This window comes from Vulpes lagopus, chromosome 13 (genome assembly GCF_018345385.1).
Source record: "Vulpes lagopus strain Blue_001 chromosome 13, ASM1834538v1, whole genome shotgun sequence".
NCBI classification, from domain to species: domain Eukaryota; kingdom Metazoa; phylum Chordata; class Mammalia; order Carnivora; family Canidae; genus Vulpes; species Vulpes lagopus.
Genome location: NC_054836.1, coordinates 35,257,105 through 35,278,376, shown reverse-complemented (window position 1 = coordinate 35,278,376; position 21,272 = coordinate 35,257,105). Strand labels below are relative to the sequence as shown.

The window sequence follows — 21,272 nt, the reverse complement described above, 5'->3', positions numbered from 1 at the left end:
TCCCAAAGACAAGAACATAGTACTAAATATCCTAGGTCAGAAAATCCAATCTATAACCTTTCAATAAGGAACAGGATGTGGGAAAACAATCAGCGGGGGGGCGGAAGACCTGGCTATGCTCCAGTAAGGGACCACTAACAGCCTTTGTAATATTGGCTACATTATCTGAGAGCATCTCAGTTTCCTCATTTATGAAATGAGAGATGAATTAAGTGAACCTCAAAATCTCTTTTAGCTCTTTAACTCTGAATTCTTTTCTGCTTCCTATAGCAAATTTCTGGAGCATACCCAACCATGAGCACTCTCTTCTCTCCTACTTGATGGTACCGGCACAACCCAACAAAAAAAACCCCACGGGATTTAGGATGAATTTGTCCCCACTCCAGGGGCCTTATACACTAAAATACTGCTAACCAATGTATTTAACAATAAGCCAATTAACCAATTATTAATTAATTTATCAGTGATACTATGTTAGTTGGACTTCTGTCTCCTGGCTGTTGCTTTTCTTTTTTTATGTGCTTTTATGGATTCTTCTTTCTGCTCAAACCTGACATCTCTTTTCCAAGCTCACCTCTCAGGCTTAAACTTTTCTTCATCTAGGATCTTGAACAACAATATCCACAAATGAGATACCAAGCCACAAAATGGACAGAACGGTTGTCCTAGAGTGGTAACGAGGTACACCAAACAGGGAGTGGAGTCAGATTACCAGAGAAAAGCTGCCAGTGATTAAAAAAAAAAAAAGACCCCATTATCAGAACTCCAGTATGCCATCACCTGAGGTGGCCAGATGATGAGATGATGCCTTTTTTTAAATCTGACTAAATGATTAGAAAACAAGAGAAAAGAAACACATTTTCTTCAAAAACAAAAAGGATCTGAAACTGAAATGCCTAGAAGGATCAGCCATATCATGAAAATGAATGAAACCAACCAGGAACAGCAACAAATAGTGGAGACCACAGTCACCTAGACAGCACATGACCTTTCTGCAGGGGTACCTGAAGCTCCCGTAACTGACTCTGCCAATAGCAGTGGCGGAGCCAGTGTTGTGAGATCTCTGACTTTCCAGGGGAGGTTGCAATACTGAAATTAAAGTAAGACCACCTCCATTGAAGCACTATTTTTCTAAAATTTTAAAATACCACAGAAAGGGGCACCTGGGTGGCTCAGATGGTGAAGCGTCTGCCTTTGACTCAGGTCATGATCTCCAGGTCCTGGGATTGAGCCCCACAGCAGGCTTCCTGTTCAGTGGGGAGTCAGCTTCTCCCTCTCCCCCTGCCTCTCCCCCTTCTTGTGCTCTCTCTAATGAATCAATAAAAAATCTTAAAAAAAAAAATACCACAGAAGATAAAAACATTGTACTGATGTATTAGCTAAATGCAGATGAGAGAATGCTAACTTATTACCTCTGATGTTTAACACAGCAAGGGTTCGAATGTTTCAATCATAAACACATTAAGGTCAATAGATTTATGGAACACAGAGTACATGAAAGCTGCATGGTGAAATTATAAAACACACAAAATGCATAACTACATAAATTGTGCAAGGTACAAAATCAACAAACAACATAGTACCCCTGTATACCCAATGAATCACCCCACTTTTAAAATGGTAATGCTCAACACTGATGAGTTACAGTAAAACGTTTTACACATTGAAAAATAGCAATGTAATTGATATAACCTTTTAAAGAAGAATTTGTAAATATAAAAATTGTTAAGAGTCATTAAAAGATTGTACCCTTTGATCAATATCAGAAATTTATATTAAACCATTTATCCAAGTTAAGGAAAAAGGATTCTCAAATAAACTGGTCTTCTGTATGTTGCTTATAATAGAGGAGACTGGAAGCAAACTAACATCCAACAGTAAAATAATTTTTCAAGGAGCTAGTAAAATAAAAACTTGTATGATAAAATGCATAAATGTGTAAGTTTTCAGAGAATGAAAGATTTTTAAACGGCTCAATTTTATGGTGATACATGTGCAGGACTATTTCTATAATACATTTTATGCAATTAAAATATTTTACAATTATCATTGGTACACCACATATTACATTATAATTAAAAATCAAAACTGTTATTTTAAAATATGGAACCTAGTACAATGGGTAATAAACTGCCACTTAAAAACTGAGTGACCACAAGAAGGCTATTTATCTTCTCTTGACCTCAAGGGATTTTTTTTAAATTATAAAATGGATCTACTAATATTATTTATGTCATAGCATTGGTAGAGAATTACATCTATAGTTTTTGTAAAGACTTAGAAGAGTTCCTAGCAAATAACAGGCACTGCACAGTGCTTGTTAATATAAGAAATAAACTAGACAGCAAATGACTGGGGAAGAGTTGGGAGAGTTCAGCTCTTCAGGGAACCCAGGTATGAAAGTTGGCCCATTACTGACTTTTGATTTCTCTCATGTTAGGGCACATTTATTATGAAGTCCACTTAAGAATCAAGGAAATCAGGTCATTACAACATTTGTACAAAAGCCAGAAATAGTAACTAAGCAACGAGGGAAGCTACATTATTTCCTTGGGAGCTTGGCAAACTGGCCACTGACATAGACCAGAAGCCAGGGATAATAGGTTTACAGGCTTACAGGACTTCTTATAAGCCACCTACTATAGTAAATAACCACCTCTGGATTATACATTAGCAGGGCTTTGTAATAAGTTTTTACAAATCTCAAAATGAGATGACTATCCTTTAAAAGAGATATAGAAGAAATTGTGAGTATAACTGTTGACTCTTCAATAGGGATCACGATCTTTAACATGGAGCTCCAAAGCCACTAGGACCCAGCACACTTGCTTAACAACAAAGAAAGAAATAGAACAAAGCCAGAGAGAGAATAAAATATAGCAAGGAACCAACCTATTATCTGTATCAATAGCTGCAACTGAAAAAAAAAAAATAGCTGCAACTAGTTTGGAGGTCAATAGCTTAGAACTAGCCTTGACTGAGCCTCCATTAAATGCCACACTGGGCATTCAACTTAGGATATCTCTTCATCCTCAAATAGTCCATGAACTGGACATTATCTTCACTTATAGATACAAAAACTGAGGTTTGGAGAGGTAATTTAACTCCCCTTAAGTATTTCAATTAGAACTGAATCCAAGTTGTTCAGAGTCCAAAGTCCTTTTCCATATACTCCACCTCGTTAAAAGCAGAAAGAAACGCACACATCACTAACTCAATCTCCCAAACCAGAAACTCTAAACTGCAAGTTAGGAGATCTATTCTGTAACCTGCATCTCACCCTAAATTCTCAGGGAAATCCAGCAAATGATGTTATTTTTCAACTCTCAGGTAATTCATCTAAAAAAATATCAGGGACTGGATTAAAACACATTTCCCAAACCACTGTTGTTTATTTTTTTTTAATTTATTATTATTTATGATAGTCACACAGAGAGAGAGAGAGACAGAGACAGAGACAGAGACATAGGCAGAGGGAGAAGCAGGCTCCATGCACCGGGAGCCCAACATGGGATTCAATCCCGGGTCTCCAGGATCGCACCCTGGGCCAAAGGCAGGCGCTAAACTGCTGCGCCACCCAGGGATCCCAAAAACCACTGTTGTTTAGCCTGCAACAGTGTTCTCTTCACCACTTAGAACAGCAAGGTTCTGGGACCTGGGTAGCAGGAGCTATAAACTGTTTGCCTTGTCTACGAGCTGTCTGTCTTGTCTATGAGCACACTTTTAGGGTTCCAAATGCCCTCCAACTTAGCCCACTGTACTGTAAAGCATTTTTATGTTCTATGCAAGTTACAGTGTCAACACGCCTGGGAGGCATTAGTCTAGATCAGAGATGTAGGTCAATCACCCTCCTCTGAGCAAGTGACCCAAAACTGTCGCAACTATCCTATCTCCACTGCCACAATGATTGCTCCCGGAATGGAATTAGAACCCACTGGACCAGAACTAAGAAAGAAGGACAGCGTCTTTCCAGGGAAGTTCCTCCACTAGAAGGATATTCATCTGCAGCGACTAAAAGCCATCTTACTTAACAAGTAATGACAATTAAGTCTAACACAATGACCAAAATGGAAGATGGCAGGGAGCTTCGAAATTATTATCTGAGACTTCTGAAACAAGCTATTCCAGAAGCTACTGCATTCTTAGACTTGCCAGTTCACATGAATTTATACTTTTTTTTTTTTTGCTTCAGTTTGTCAGTTGCAGCTGGAGGCGATCCACTTCTCATGGAAAGCATTCTTTTTTTTTTTTTAAGATTTTATTTATTTATTCATGAGAGACACACACACACACACAGAGAGAGGCAGAGACACAGGCAGAGGGAGAAGCAGGCTCCATGCAGAGAGCCCGATGTGGGACTCGATCCCGGGTCTCCTGGATCAGGCCTTGGGCTGAAGGCGGCGCTAAACCGCTGAGCCACCCGGGCTGCCCCTCATGGAAAGCATTCTTAACTCAAAGTCTAGGCCATATACAGATTCTGCTTCTCCAGCATTTGTTTCACACAAACTCCTTAGGTGTTCCAATATACACCTGCTTATGGAGCTTGCCATGGCATGAACTATGTCTCCCCCAAAATTCACATGCTGAAGCCCTCACCACCAGTGTGATTATCTAGAAATAGGTCTTTAGGAGGTCATTAAGGTTAAATGAAGTCATAAGAACAGCACACTAATCTGATTCGACTGTGACTTTGTAAGAAGAGAAAAAGAGCTCTCTCCACACCATGTGAGGAGGACACAGAGAAAAAAGGCAGTTATGGCAAGCCAGGGGAAAAACCTCTCACCAGAACACGACCATACCGGAACCTTGATCTGAGCCCCAGTCTCTGAAATGGTGAGATAACAATTTTTGAAAATAAAGCTACCCGGTCTTCAGCTCAAGCAGACTAAGACATCCTCAACTGAGAACCACTGGATTATGTACCCTCCAAGTATCTTTTAGCTTTCAAAATATATAATATTCTCTGATTTTATAGATCCATGAAGAATTAAAGTTCATACAGAAGATTTAAGAAAACAGCCCCATTTCAAAAAAGCATTTTCCAAGTGAAGAATAGAGAGATATAAATAAGAGATTTTTAAAGATCAACTATGAATCAATTTTTAATGCAATTGCACTATTTTTTTTAGAATTTTTTTTCCAACCAGGTCTCTTACTTTACTTTCCAAAAGTCTTCTCTCAGTGTTCCTGTGGAAACCAAAGGGAAAGCCACAAAGAAACCACTATGCCTATCTACTTTTTTTTATCTTTTATATTTTTTGGTGGGGAGGGAGTGAGGGTGGGGTAGAGGGAGAATTTTAAGCAGGCTCTACGCCCAGTGCTGGAGCCCAACCAAGGCTCAATCCCATGACTCTGAGATCATGACCAGAGCCAAAATCAAGAGTCAGATGTCTAGCCAACTGAGTCACACAGGCACCCCACCTATCTGCCTTTTATTAGAAGTTGCCTTAAATCTCTTTGAAGAAAGGTAGGATATTAAACAAATCCAGTAACAAACTGTCCTTTGAATGCACCAGACTGATTTCCACAGCTTCTCTGCCATGTAGAGTAAAAAGCCACCTGGCCTTTGCTACCATTAAAGTCCTTTCTGAAAAAGGAAAGGAAAATGGTGTTCTTACTGTAGACTAGTTTTATTTGTTCTTCATTGGTTTAATAAAACCTACCACATGGCAAGGATTCTTCTTCCCCCTTTTTTTTTTTTTAAATATTACATACCTGGTCAATGAAGAGATTACAAAACTCTTGCAATAAAACTATAATCCGAGCAGGAGTATTATAAAACTTGGAATGACTCCAGATGAGGCAGATGGTATGAAATAATGGGGCGATTAGCACACGGATCTGTGGGAATTCCATCTCCTGGAGACATTGAACATGTCTTCTCAGGGGTCTCAAGTAAAGCTCTACATCCTGGGCTTCTAGGAGTGCTAAAAGGAAAGAAAACCACCATTAATGTGATGCAGTCTCTTTTTCTAAATTCACTTTACAAGTTCAAGAAAACAATGCAATACAACATGGCTATACTTAAATGTGGTCCTCTTTCTTTTTATATGGCTTATTCCACAACTGAGCTATGAGTTTGAAAGGCTTTATATACAGTCCACGTGTAGCAGCATTCAAGAGAGCCCTGGTGTAGTTAACCTACACAAGTAAACCGTGATGTAAGACTTGGTGGGAAAATACACCTTTAAGATCTAAAGAAATTTACTCAACTCCATGAAAGTGCAGGAATAAAACATGGCTGCAAAGTTGTAGTCACTTTATGATTGAGGTTACAAACTCATCACTAGGATGTTAATTCCTATTAGGTTCTTGGTATCAGCACAATTTCAGCATCTCATTCCAGTGTCCAATGAAAGTCACTCAGGCAATGACTGGGGAATTTTATATTATTCAGAATATAACTACTAAAATTGTTAAGGACAGGTGATAAATATTTTGAAACTAGAGGGGGGTGAAGGTTGTATGACATTGTGAATGTAATAAAGGTCACTCAACTCTACACTTCAAAATGGTTATCTTTATGTTAAATGAATTATATCTCAATCTTAAAAATCCTTAAGCAGGTTGAATAAGGAGTATTTTTCAAAAATGCTGTGTGTGTGTGTGTGTGTGTGTGTGTATGGAGGAAAAATATATATGAAGAAAAATATTATTACTGTTTAATGTAATCCAAATTTTCTCTTGATTAAAATTGGTCATTTTAGGGACTCCTGGCTGGCTCAGTCAGTATAGCATGCAACTCAAGCTCAGGATCATGAGTTCAAACCCCACATTGAATGTAGAGTTTACTTTAAAAAATTGGGATGCCTGGGTGGCTCAATTGGGTAAGCTTCTGACTCTTGATTTCAGCTCAGATCAAGATCTTGGGGTTGTGAAATCCACCCCCACATCTGGCTCTGTGCTGGGTGACAAGTTTGAGATTCTCTCTTTCTCCCTCTGCCTCTCCCCCTCACCCTCCATCCTGCTCTCTCTTAAAAAAAAAAAAAAAAAAAAAAAGAAAATTAGTCATTTAAATGTCCCCTAAATGGATCTCCATTAACTGCATTTTGCTCCTGAGACTACACACACCTTTGAGTAACTGAAAAAAGGCTTCACTTATGAAAGTAGGGAATGAAGTAAATTCTTATTTTCTGGTTTTACCCCCAAAAGACTCCATCTAGCTGTGAGCAGAGTTAGGGGAACAACACAAACAAACCTGGCAACTTTTTTTGGCTGTCAAGAGTCAGGAATGCACCCATTCATATTATCCCACTTAGCATGGAACCAATTTATCTGTTCATCTAAACAATGAAGAGCTAGGAAGAAAGAGAGCAGCCATGAACTCTTTTCTTCCCTGGTTGCACTCATGTTTTCAAATGATGTTAATTTCAAAATTAAATAATTGCATCTGATAAGGGCCTTTAAAATGTGGTAAGCACATCTGGTGATTTCACAAGACCTCAAGTGTGTCCTTGAGCAGTGTCCTTCCACCTCTAACTCAAAATGGCTCTGGGCCACTTGTTCCACTGAAAGTGTTTTTATCTGAATCTCAAAGTCCATGTACTCCTGAGGCCCTGAGTACCCCCCTAGGATCTGTTCCTACAGAAGCTTTATCCACAGAAAAATATTCATCTTATACTAACACAGAAAAAATCTGAGCAGCTTCTACTTACTGAGGACATGTTTACTGTGTGCCCAGTGCTATGTACCCTGTATACTTTATCTTTAATCCAATGGTTCTCAGCCAGAAAAGATTTTGCCGCCAGGAGACATTTGGCAATATCCTGCCCAAAATGTCAATGGTGATAAACACTGATATGATTGAAAAAAAAAAAAGATAAGGTTGAGAAATATTGCTCTAATCCTCAGAACAATTCTGCAAGGAAGGTGTTACTTTGCCAGTTTGGCCAATGAAAACCAGAGGCTCAGCAAATTGAAGACATACTGAGTGGATCTGGGACAGGAATCCTCGTCTGATAGAACTTCAAACCCAAATATTCCCATCCCCCCATGATCCTTTCCCTACAGAACTCCTGAGGCAAACCCTGAGGAGATAACCTAACATTCAAGTGTATTTGATATATTTCCCAACCTTACAAATGATATATAGGAAGAAACTAAAATAATTTTCTAAAGTTAGAAACCAAAAAAGCTATACATACCAATTAGATTACAATTTCATCATTTAAAACTGCAGTCTCAGGGTGCCTGGGTGGCTCATTGGTTGAGTGTCTGCCTTTGTCTCAGGTCATGATCCTAGGGCCCAGGGATCGAGTCCCACATCAGGCTTCCTGAAGGGAGCCTGCTTCTCCCTCTGCCTATGTCTCTGCCTCTCTCTGTGTCTCTCTCATGAATAAATAAGCAAAATCTTAAAAAAAAAAAAAAATCCCTGCCAGGATGTGCCAATTTGCTTAAATAGGCTTCAAGGAACATGAGGAAAAATCAAGAAATGAGAGGGCTGTCACCCCTGGGTGGAGCTGAAACTAGACAGCAAGGGGACAAGGAGACTTTTCACTGAATATCTTCTTGTAACTTCTGGTTTTTAACCACATCCAAGCATCTATTCACAATTCAGCAAACAAATCCTCCTCTCTGTATGTTTAATCCTCACCAAAACTTCAATGAAGACCTGGAGCTCTTTTGAGCTAAGTAAGTGGTAGATGCCAGGCACCACATATTCTATCAGAACATAAGAGGACTAAGCGTAGCCACCCTGTTGACTAGGAAATCCCCACGTTGGGCTGCCACTCACCCCCTGCAAAGGCCTTGCCCCTACACACACACACACACACACACACACACATTCCCCTCAGAACTTCCATCTGGAGCCTGTTTGGTAGGTCCCTACAATTTATCCTGAAAATCATTTAATATAACTGGAGAATGAAGTACTGATGAAGATGAATTTATTCTTCCAAAGAGCCAAGTGACATCACTTCACGTACATGTTAATGACAGAAGGGTAGATGAGCCTGGGCAGGCAGGCAGGCAGGGGTGAGACCATGAAGGACACCAACTCCAGGCCAAAAAAAAACAAGTCTTACCATTTTTCACAGCTGTGAAAATGCCCTTTAAAGTTGGAAAATAGCTGCTTTGTTTAATTTTCAGGATCCTAACCATGTTGAGGACAACAGGAGCTCGAAGCTAAATTGAAAAAGAAAATGTAAGAGAAGCTGGATTAATGACTAAATAGATGCATTTGGTAATAAAATACTTAAGTTCTATTCCACTCATGCACATCACATATAGCGTTCAGTATACAAAGACTTTATCTGCTTTCAGATTGAAAATAATTTTTAACAGCATTTTTTCCTTAAGCTTGAATATTATTTTACATTTATAGCTCTTGAGTTTTCAGAAAGTGTGTCAATTTACACATTATGTGAAAAATGTTAAATTTTCCATATAAAATTTCTTGCTATATTTCAGAAAATCTGAGAGACATGTGAACATGCAAATGAATGTCTTAGTTTTCAGAACATTAAATCAAGTAATATTTTTTTTTTTTAAATCTTTTTTTTTTTTTAATTTTATTTATTTATGATAGTCATACAGAGAGAAAGAGAGAGAGGCAGAGACACAGGCAGAGGGAGAAGCAGGCTCCATGCGCCGGGAGCCTGATGTGGGATTCGATCCCGGGTCTCCAGGATCGCGCCCCGGGCCAAAGGCAGGCGCCAAACCGCTGCACCACCCAGGGATCCCCTAAATCAAGTAATATTTAAGGCAAACACCAGAAGAAGCAGTTAGCTCTTCCAAAGCTGCATGAATACTCCACCAAGCAAAACCCTACTCCTTCCTAAATCAATTCAATCAACTAGATTAATTAAATTTTACCATCTTCAACATTTCCCTGGGGAACCTCCCTTTCTATGCCACAGTGTTTCTAATTATCAAATGCTGTCAAAATATTCTCAAAAAGGCAAAATTAGGGCAGCCCGGGTGGCTCAGCAGTTTAGTACCACCTTCAGCCCAGGGCGTAATACTGGAGTCCAGGGATCGAGTCCCACGTCAGGCTCCCTGCATGGAGCCTGCTTCTCCCTCTGCCTGTGTCTGCCTCTCTTTCTCTCTCATGAATAAATAAAATCTTTAAAATTTAAAAAAAGGCAAAATTACCTTTAATCCCCATTCATTTTTACTTTTTTGGGGAGAGAGAAAGAGATCAAGAGAGAGGACACAAGCTAGGGGGTAGATGGGATGGAAGGGGCAGAGGGAGAAAGACAGAATCCCAAGCAGGTTCCTCGGCCAGCTCTAAGCTCCATGTGGGGCTCGATCTCGGAGCCCTGAGATCATGACCTGAGCTGAAATCAAGAGTCAGATGTTTAACCAACTGAGCCACCCAGGTGCCCCAATCCTGATTCATTTTTAAAGTGCACACCATATAGACCTTTAAAGTGCACAACAAGGAATGAAAACAATTAAGTCATCAAAGACCATATTTCAAACTTTGAAAGTGATTAGAAACCACTGCTCTAGAAACCAAATTCTACAACTGAGTTTGCAAAGTCAGTTTATAAGCAATTTGTAAGGCTGTCCACTTACTTGATCATAAACGCAGGAGAGATTATCTCTCCTCATCATCCAGAAATCCAGTTCAGTCTGAGGACCCGAATGAAAACCATTCAGCAAAGGCTGCACTGAATCTTTTTCTACAATCTCCTGGATTTGATGTGACCATTTAATAACTACAGACTCAATTGCGTGCAGTAGTGTCCTTTCATTTACCTCTAGTGCACAAACTCTGTAATGATTAATAAAATAATTCAAAAATCAATGATCTCATCTAAAGAAAGATAGAACTTGGATTTTAAGAGGTTATTTTTTCCATGAACTAGTATTCCAAATATAAATATTTCAAAATCAGATCCTTTATTTTTATTGTCTCTATTTTAGCTATGGCATAAACACTGTAAACATGATCATGGGCAGCCCAGGTGGCTCAGCGGTTTAGCGCCGCCTTTGGCCCAGGGCCTGATCCTGGACGACCTGGGATCGAGTCCCATGTCGGGCTTCCTGCGTGGACCCTGCTTCTCCCTCTGTCTGTGTAAATTTATTTATTCTCTCTGTGTGTAAATTTATTTATTCTCTCATGAATAAATAAAATCTTAAAAAAAAATCATATCCTCAAACCATTATGGCCCAAAGAATACCGTTGACAACATGGCAATTGTTACAGCTTGCCTTTTAGGCAATCTGCTTGCAAGAAGTATACTTTGTAAGGAAATAATATACATGGTACTCTGCACAACATTTAAAAATATGATATAGTTTTTTATTAAAGATTTTATTTAATTATTCATGAGATACACAGAGAGAGGCAGAGACATAGACAGAGGAGAAGCAGGCTCCCTGAAGGGAGCCCAGCATGGGACTTGATCTTAGGATCCTGGGATCATGCCCTGAGCCAAAGGCAGACGCTCAACCACTGAGCCACCCAGATGCCCCAATAAATGATATAATTCTAATAATTCTCTATCTTGCTAACAGTTCTGCAGTGATGATGTTAATTGGGTACGTGGGCTCTCCATTTTAATGTCCTTTATAAACCATATCATTACATACTTGGTCTCAGAGTATGTCCGATCCAGGTCCATTTTCTCTGCAATCGTGGGAATTGGGAGAAGAGTTCTTCTCAACATTTTGCCCCGAAAAACATGCATTTTACATTTCATAACTTCTATGTGGCGTTCCATGTCTTGTGAAATAAAACAGGACCAGAATTTATGGTTGTTCCTATTAGAAAGAATTGGCACTAAAATCTGCAGAAAGAGAAATATTTTTCAAAAGAAGTTAATTTACAGACAATGTACTCCTCCAAAGAGTTTCTTGTCACACAAAATTGGCCACAAAACCACTCAATTTCTTAAGTATCTTCCTAGGATACCAATTCACAAAAGGGAGGACAAAATCAGTATCCCATTTAGACTTAATCAATTAGACAAAAATCTCTCAAAATGGAAATATGATGTGACTTGTTCATTCACTTACCCATTTATCAAGCATTTGAGGAGGTTCCCAATAACTCAAACATTGCATAAAACAGAAACAATTGTGTCAAGTAGGCAATCTGCTCTCCTAATGCAAACTGAGCACACTGGCAGGTACATGAATGAAAAAAATCTTTTTGAATCACATCGAGGCAAAAGTGAATTAATCTTCTCAAGCCCTAGGTGGCACACCGGTAGATTAAGTTTCATAGTCAAAAACGTGTTTATTAATTATTTGGACCTCTTTTGGAAATCCCTCTATCATTAAATTGGGAGTATCATGTATGTGACACCATGTATGTGAAAGCCCTCAAAACTCATTTTTGAATTCCCACGGCCCAGGGGAATTATATATTAATAAGAATTATATATATATAATTTATAATTAATTATATTAATTATATATAATTTATATTAATTATAATTTAATTATATATAAAATTCTTATATGTTAATAAGAATTTAAGTGAAGTTATTAGCCTCTTTTTGCTTTCCCACTCCTTTTTAGTATCCACTAATTTTAGACACATTTCATTTTTCTGATAATGCATCAGGTTTACCAGTATTATAAAATTTCCATTAGCTAAAATGCTCAGAAAATAATTACTCCACCTTTTCAAAGTCTATTTTGACAGTACGATCACTTTTGTTTTCTAACGGGGTTGAAACAAATCTTTCTGAATTGTATTATTACATTTTCCTGCTCAGCGCCCACTACACGTCAAGCTAGGAAAACAGCAGAGTAAGAAACAGTAAGAAGATGAGCTCAGTAGATTAGGTCCCTTGGTCTAAGAACTGCCATAATTAGAAGCATTTCAGGAGGCAACGTGGAGACACAGGATAGACACCTGGCTCTGGCAGAGGCAGGTGTTAGGGAGGACTTGCCACGAAAGTTGCCAGGTGATTAAAATGCTGAAGATGAAAAGTCAGACCAGACATCCCAGAAAACCAAACACTGACATATAAAATCCCTCAGGACTCCACAAGTATAGTGCTTCTGGCAAACTGCCAGGCTGGCCTGCTGGAATTAGCTTCGGGGACGGCAGGGGAGTTCATGAAGAGCTTTGGAAATCACACTGAAGAGGTAAAGTTTGTTGGGCAGGACATGCATTGACCCACTGGAAAATTTTCTCTACCACGTCCCCGATTTCAACAGCTCTTTCTAAACATCAGGCGTGAGGAAAATTCTGCTTATTTGGCATAGCTAATTTACTGGGTATGGTTTCAAACGTTAACTCCATTTATGATTCTCTGACGAAGCCAACTTCTTTTAAAATTAAGTATTTCTGTCACAAGCTATAGATCAAACAGATTCTGAGCCTTGTGCTTTGCAGAGCAATCCGTCAAAGAGCTAGAGCATCACTATAAACATCATTTGAAACAGACCTGGGATGTGCTTTTTAATTACAACACATCTTGCTAAACTATATACAAAGCAATTCAATTAACTGGGGGGGTTTGTTTCAGTTTTTTGCCTACTTTTGGGGGTTTAGAGGACAAATTCCCCACTTTTTCTGAGAACTAAAATAATTTGAATGTTTATATATTCAACATATACACAATGTATAACTACAGATTAAAGAACTATGGAGCCTTTGCTATAGTTTTCTTTACTTACTTTCTTTGATTTTTTTTAAGATTTTATTTATTTATTCATTTAAGAGAGAGAGAGAATGAGCAGAGAGAGAGGAACAAGCAGACCCTACACTGAGTGTGGAGCCTGACCCAGGGCTCAATCCCACAACCCCAAGATCACCACTTGAGCTGAAACCAAGAGTCAAAAACCCAACCGACTGAGACACCCAGGTGCCCCCCTTCTTGAATCCTTTTTTAAACTGAGGGTTTTCTTTTTATCATGGTTCTTAAGTCAATAGAGACTATCACGTAGGCAATAGTTTCAAAAGGTAGGAGCCAGGGCTTCTCCCAGACTTCTTAAATTGGAATGTCCAAGGATGGCGCCTGGACACTAACTACAAAAAACCAAATCACACTTCCATTTGGGATCGATAAGCCAAATGGATAATAATAACTCACAATTGGGACACCTGGATGACTCAGAGGTTGAGCATCTGCCTTCGGCTCAGGTCCTGATCCCGGGATCTGGGATCGAGTCCCGCATCGGGCTTCTTGGAGGGAGCCTGCTCCTCCCTCTGCCTGTGTCTCTGCCTCTCTCTGTCTGTCCCTCATGAATAAATAAAATAATAATAATAATTCACAATTATTGTTTCTTTAAGGATTCAGGTCAATATAATATGTAACTTTTAAAAAAAATATTTAACATTTTAAATACTTTTGCTAAATATGATACAGCTGCCATAATATCGTATGGGCCCACATAATGTTGAGGAGCAGACTGAAAGTTCAACTTTGGATATGTTAGATTTAAGACGTTATATACTAAGTGGCCATGTCCGCAAGGAAGGTGGACATCTAAGCTTGGAGTTCAGAGAGAGATCCAGACTGGAGACAGAAGTCTGGGAGGCCCCACCACATCAATAATAATTCCCATTACTCAGTGTGTATCTGAGTCAAACTTCAAAAACTGTCAACATTGAATATAAGTATCATTTAAACGAGAAAAAAAAAAGAAATATGAAGACACAAATGACTTTCCCCATCTTCCAGTTCAAACGTTTGATCCACCCCTTCCTGATTCTATCCCATTTAAGAAGCCAAACACTGGGCAGCCCCGGTGGCGCAGCGGTTTAGCGCTGCCTGGAGCCCAGGGCGTGATCCTGGAGACCCGGGATCGAGTCCCGTGTCGGGCTCCCTGCATGGAGCCTACTTCTCCCTCTGCCTGTGTCTCTGCCTCTCTCTCTCTCTGTCTCTATGAATAAATAAACAAAATCTTAAAAAAGAAAAGAAGCCAAACACTGGGAAACTCTCTTAGTACTTTCAAACCAATCACTAGGTCGGTAACAGGCTCTACTTCATTCAACAGAATTATCAATTCACCAGTCCTCAAATGTAGTGTTTATCCTTAATGCACAAATCAGAAAGTTACAAGGTGATTAGCTTGGAACGCAAGTCATGAAGGACCACTGGCCTTCCATTTGGTTCTACAACTTCCAAATTAAGCCGACCCTGATAAAAACCTTCCCAGACCATGCATTACCACAACCATCTTTGAAGCAACACATGAATTTGGACTTGGCCACTGCCTTTACTGGCAACCATCTGAAATACATGGCCATTTGTTTGTTTGTTTTTTCCAGCCTTGTTTCTCACCAACTTCCAACTCTGGTTCCCCAATCCAGCTACATTAATCTATTCCTTTTTTTAAAAAAAGGGAACCTGGGATACCTGGGTGGCTCAGTGGTTGAATGCCTGCCTTCACGCTCAGGGCGTGATCCTGGAGTCCCGCGATCGAGTCCCACGTCAGGCTCCCTGCATAGAGCCTGCTTCTCCCTCTGTCTGTGTCTCTGCCTCTCTCCATGTCTCTCATGAATAAATAAATTTAAAAATCTTAAAAAAACAAAACAAAACCCTGCATTTCCTCATCTCTGTGCCTTCACATTGCTTCTCCCTCTGCTCAGAATGCCCTTCCTCCTCCTCCATCTAGCTCTCTCCTCTTGTCCTTCAACATATAATTTACTATACAACGGTGGCTGCTTTCCAGAGTAAAAAGGAACACTAAAAATTATTAGCAGACATTAACTGATCTGTAACAGGTGAAAACCAAGTGCCCCAGGCACATAGAGACCTGTGATCATCCTATTACAGTCCCACACCCCTGCCAGCCCTCCAGGTGATGGAGGTGGGGGGGGGGGAGTGCCACTAGGTTCCCACAGCATGATGCTAAAGGCTCTATGGTAGCCCTGACTCCTGTGGCCTCCCACCACAGGCTCAGCCATCTGCGTCCCTCAACAGACTGCATACTCTGAGGGCAGAAGCTACAGCACTAATTGCCACGTCTGTCCAGTCACCAGCACCAACTAGGTCTTCAATAAATATTGATTAATAACTAAGATTAACATAAAATTCCCCAAGGGTCCTTTTCACATGCTGAAAAAGATTCCAATGGAAATATTAGAGTTCACATACCAAATACTTCTCTAAAGAAATACTTTGAAGCCTCAGAGCTTTGTCTCTTATGAGAACAGGACATCAATTCACCCTTAACTGACTTTCTTTTTTTTTTTTTTTTGAACTTGGCCACAGCAACTTTATTTATTTATTTATTTATTTATTTATTTATTTATTTATTTATTATTGGAGTTCAATTTGATTTGTCAACATATAGTATAACACCCAGGGCAACTTCTTTTTTTAATAATAAATTTATTTTTTATTGGTGTTCAATTTGCCAACATACAGAATAGCACCCAGTGCTCATCCTGTCAAGTGCCCCCCTCAGTGCCCGTCACCCATTCACCCCCACCCCCCACCCTCCTCCCCTTCCACCACCCCTAGTTTGTTTCCCAGAGTTAGGAGTCTTCATGTTCTGTCTCCCTTTCTGATATTTCCTACCCATTTCTTCTCCCTTCCCTTCTATTCCCTTTCACTATTATTTATATTCCCCAAATGAATGAGAACATATGTTTGTCCTTCTCCGATTGACTTACTTCACTCAGCATAATACCCTCCAGTTTGTCCTTAACTGACTTTCAATCATTGAACAAGTACTGAGCTCCTACTACAGGTCAGGCCATGTCTTAGGTGTTTGGGCCACAACAGGGAGCAGAAACAAAGATTCAGAGCAGGGACCAGGTGAGGCAAGTGAGGCATTCACACTGGGAACAGAATGTCAAAGGGCACCAAAAACTCAGAAATCGAGATGAGTAGTATTTTAAGATTTTCTTTTTTTAAGATTTATTTTACAGCGTAAGAAAGCATGCGTGCACACTCAGGCATGCAAGTACACGGGGAGAACCCCCAAGCACACTCCCGCTTTGAGCACAGAGTCCAACACTAGGCTCAACCTCATGACCCAAGAGATCACAGCCTGAGACAAAACTAAGAGTCAACTCTTAATTGACTGAGCCACCCAGGTGCTCCTTAAGGTATTTTTTAAATCAAAACACCAAAAAAATTCATGATGAACAGATTATCAACATTTTAAAATAAGGACATGAGGATCCCTGGCTGGCTCAGTGGTTTGGTGCCTGCCTTTGGCCCAGGGCATGATCCTGGGACCAGGATTGAGTCCCGCATTGGGCTCCCGGCATGGAGCCTGTTTATCCCTCTGCCTGTGTCTCTGCCTCTATCTATTATAAATAAATTTTTTAAAAATATTTTTAAAAAACATAAGGACAGCACCAGTATTACTGACTTATTTTTGCCTCAGGCTCCAATATGATCTAGTACAGCCCTGTTAGCAATCCGTTTTTTATTTCAAGTGTTAACTTTTCATTTGATTTTTTTAAAATACTGCACTAAAATTTTATCTTGATTACTGAGTTGGTTTTCTTCCCCCTCACCTCTCTGTAAATTTTGCTCTTGAAATGGGCACCTCATTTGCTAACCCTAGTCCCTATCCTGCAAAAGATCCTGCCCTCCCTCCCAAAGGGTAGCTTTCCTAAAAGGAGTTATTGATGCAAAAAGAAGTGAGGACATGAAGGGGATGACTGAGTGAATTCTGGGGAAGATAAAAAACCAGCAGGGGCAACAGCATACCTGAGACAATTAAGGAATAGCAAAGAGGTCCCAGCAAGTGAGAGGAGTTTAAAGAGGTCTTTGGGAGGTCAGATGGTAGATTTGGACTAGGGCTTTCATCCAGTAATAAACCCAAGAACCACCTGATGATCCTGATTCAGTAGCTCTCAAGGTCTTGAGATTTCTACAGTTTCAACAAGTTTCTAAATAATCCTGAGAGCTCTGGTCCACACAGAGAACATGCAAAGTCTAGACAACTACAAGCACTTCGGCCCTTATTCAGAGTGAAAGGGGGGCCTGGGCAGGGTCTGAGTAGAGAAGGGACATGTTCTGACTCATGCTTCAACAGAATCACTCTAGCAGCTATGTTGGGAATAGGTTCTAGATGAGAACCAGGCAAAAGCATAGTGACCAGTTGACAGACTAATGAGAGACATGTGAACCAGCCCAGAGTAGTAGCAGTGGAGGAGAGTACGGAGGCTGATTTTCAAGGTAGAACTTACATGATTTCCTACCAGAATGGATACCAAGGGTGACACAAAGAAAGTAGTCAGGGATGAATCGGAAGTCTTCTAGACTGAACAACTGGAAGGATGAAGTTCACAACTACTATTCTGGAGATTACCACAAGTAATGCAGATTGGGGAAGATCAGTTCAACTTTGTATAGTATGTTTGGGATGTTTATTACACAACAAGCATGAACTGCAGGAAAACAAATGGATCTCCACGTTTGAAATTCAGGAGAGAGAGATCTTGGCTAGAGAAAGAAGTTTAAGAGTACCTTGCACATCACGATAAGTCACTGTTAATCAGCCAATTTTGTGAGCTATACTGGATACTAAGCAAAGACAATCCTTATAAAATCCTTTAAAGGGACGCCTGCGTGGCTCAGTGGTTGAGCATCTGCCTCCGGCTCAGGGCATGATCCTGGAGTCCTGGGATCAAGTCCCATATCGGATTCCTTGCATGGAGCCTGCTTCTCCTGTCTCTGCCTCTCTCTGTGTCTCTCATGAATAAATAAATAAAATCTTAAAAAAAAAATCCTTAAAAAAATTTTTTTTAAGGAGAGTGAGAGTGCAGATATGTGTGGGGAGAGGGAAGGAGAGAATCTCAAGTAGACTCTCAGCTGAGCATGGAGCCTGACTCAGGGGTCCATCCCATGACCCTGAAATCACCACCACCTAAGCCAAAATCAAGAGTCAGATGCCCAACATCCTCAGCCACCAGGCCCCCCTCCCCTTACAAATCCTTTTAACCTAATTTATGGTCATGCCTTAGGGCCTTCCTTGTTCATACTGAATTGAAGTCTCGTTCATAAACTCCAGTGACTTCATAAGTGTGATCTCACTTTTTTTCTCTTCCCAATACTCAGATCCTCAAGGATAATTAATTTAATCTTCTAAACCACTTAAACTCTGAGGTTCTGAACAGTTTATCCCTATGATAAATATACTTGTTGACAGCTTACTCTCTTTCGTTTAACCTTTTCCAGACCATAATGCAGACCCTGAGACTGAGACAAATCGAGAGAAAGATCAGAGGAACTTGAAAAAGCTGTGAATCTTCTGCTAAGAGACACTGATGGTAGTGTACAAATTCCAATGAAAAGTGTATCCTTGCCCTTCCAAGCCCCCAAAGGATGGCAATCTCGAGTCAAATGACCAAAAGCTATTCACATTTCATATGAAATCCTTTCATCAGGTTCAGTTCAATAAAAATTTCTGAAGCTCCTGCTACAGAACAAAAAGCACCCCAGTGCTCTGGGGGATGAAAATCTTAGTGTCTCCCTGAAATCATCTAAAACCAATCCAACAGGAGGAGAGGGAAACTGAGGTAGGGTACTGAAGTTGGGAGTGAGAGACCGTGGGTGGTCCCAAGGCAGCAATGACACAGAGAAGTAGAAAGGGCAAGAAAGAGGGAGATTGGCAAATCATTAGTAATAAATACGCTGGTAATTATTCCTATGTTAAGCATGGACCTTAGCAGGACTGCACTGATTGCTGAGATCTGATTTCCTTATATCTAACCCATATTTCCTGAAGTTTGGGGCACGTTAGCATCACTGAGGATCTTTAACTGCCACCAGACTGCCATTCCATTCTCATTTTTTTAAAGATTTTATTTATTTATTCATGAAACACAGAGAAAGGAAGAGACATAGGCAGAGGGAAAAGCAGGCTCCCCACAGAGAGCCTGAAGCAGGACTTTATCCCAGGACCCCAGGATCATGTCCTGAGCCAAAAGCAGGCTCTCAACCACTGAGCCACCCAGGTGCCCCCTTCTCCATTCTCATTTAATTGGTATTAGGAGTGACCAGGGCAGGAGCAAGTTAGAAAGTTCCCCAGGTGGGATGCCTGGGTGGCTCAGTGGTTGAGATTAAGCATCTGCCTCTGGCTTGGGGTATGATCCTAGAGTCCCAGGATGGAGTCCCCCATCGGGCTCCCTGTGGGGAGCCTGCTTCTCCCTCTGCCTGTGTCTCTGCCTCTCTCTCTCTCTCTCTCTCTCTCTGTGTGTCTCTCATGAATAAATAAATAAAATCTTTTTAAAAAAAAAAAAAAAAGAGAGAGAGAGAGAAAGTTCCCCAGGTGATTCTAATGTTCAGCAAAGTTTAAGAACCAATGCTCTGGTTCTATAGAACCCAGGCATTTGGCATGTCTTTCCTCAAAGCTGGTGTGTGAGCAAGCACCAAAAGTATGAGGTTAGACGTGTAAAAAAGATCAGCTACACCTCAGACCTACTGGAGCAGCTTGCCTTTAATAAAATCCCCAGATTTCACATTAAATCTCATTTTAAAAACCTCATGTTAAAAAAAAATCCTGTATTAGAAGTGTAAGTAACCCGGGTTCAAAGAGCATTTCTCTGATTTAAGGGGAGAGAAAGAGGAATTTTAAGGCAACCATTTCTAAAACTTTTCTTCCATTACCCTTCACCATTATCTGACCTGAGTGACACAGAAACCAAAAGAAATCTGAAAAACTTATAATACTCATTTCCGAAGTGTAAGTTTGTCTCTAGTCAACGTGAAACTTCATTTATTTATTTATTTTTTAAATTTTTATTTATTTATGATAGGAACACAGTGAGAGAGAGAGGCAGAGACACAGGCAGAGGGAGAAGCAGGCTCCATGCACCAAGAGCCTGACGTGGGATTCGATCCTGGATCTCCAGGATCGCGCCCTGGGCCAAAGGCAGGCGCCAAACCGCTGCGCCACCCAGGGATCCCATCAACCCAGGGATCCCATCAACGTGAAATTTCAAACTATAGCTCATTACAGGAGCCTACTAAATTGTTTTTTACTTCCATTATTTAGAAACAAAGAGAAAAAGGATGATCCTACACATTACTATCTATTGAGTATTAGCACTGGTATCATCTCATTTCAGAAACAGTCTGTTAATCACATTCCATCTACCTTGGCTAAAGAGATTCTATATTTATATATATATATATATATTTTTTTAATAGCCAGAGTTTTTCTGAATAATTCCAAGGGTCAAGGGATAAAGATTCAAATATTAGAAATAGACTAGTACCTCATCTAAGAAAGCAGTTACATGTCCAAAGGAGGAAGTAGTTAACTCTCCAAATAAAACTGTTTTAGAAAAATCATTTACTCCGATGTTTTCGGTAATCTTCTTGGTAATATAAACAAGTTTATGTTTTGCATCTTTTGGAATCTGAAACAAGAGCAAGATAATTGAAGTTCAC

At 40.0% G+C, this 21,272-nt stretch overlaps 1 protein-coding gene across 1 annotated transcript in view; it reads right to left on the bottom strand.

Annotated features, from left to right (window-relative positions):
- Positions 1 to 21,272, bottom strand: part of DNAH11 (dynein axonemal heavy chain 11) — a 313,463-nt gene that overhangs the window by 290,500 nt on the left and 1,691 nt on the right. The window contains 5 exon segments of the mRNA XM_041728012.1: positions 5,716 to 5,927; positions 9,027 to 9,126; positions 10,522 to 10,709; positions 11,540 to 11,738; positions 21,098 to 21,241. Of these exon segments, the coding sequence (XP_041583946.1) occupies positions 5,716 to 5,927; positions 9,027 to 9,126; positions 10,522 to 10,709; positions 11,540 to 11,738; positions 21,098 to 21,241 (843 nt within the window).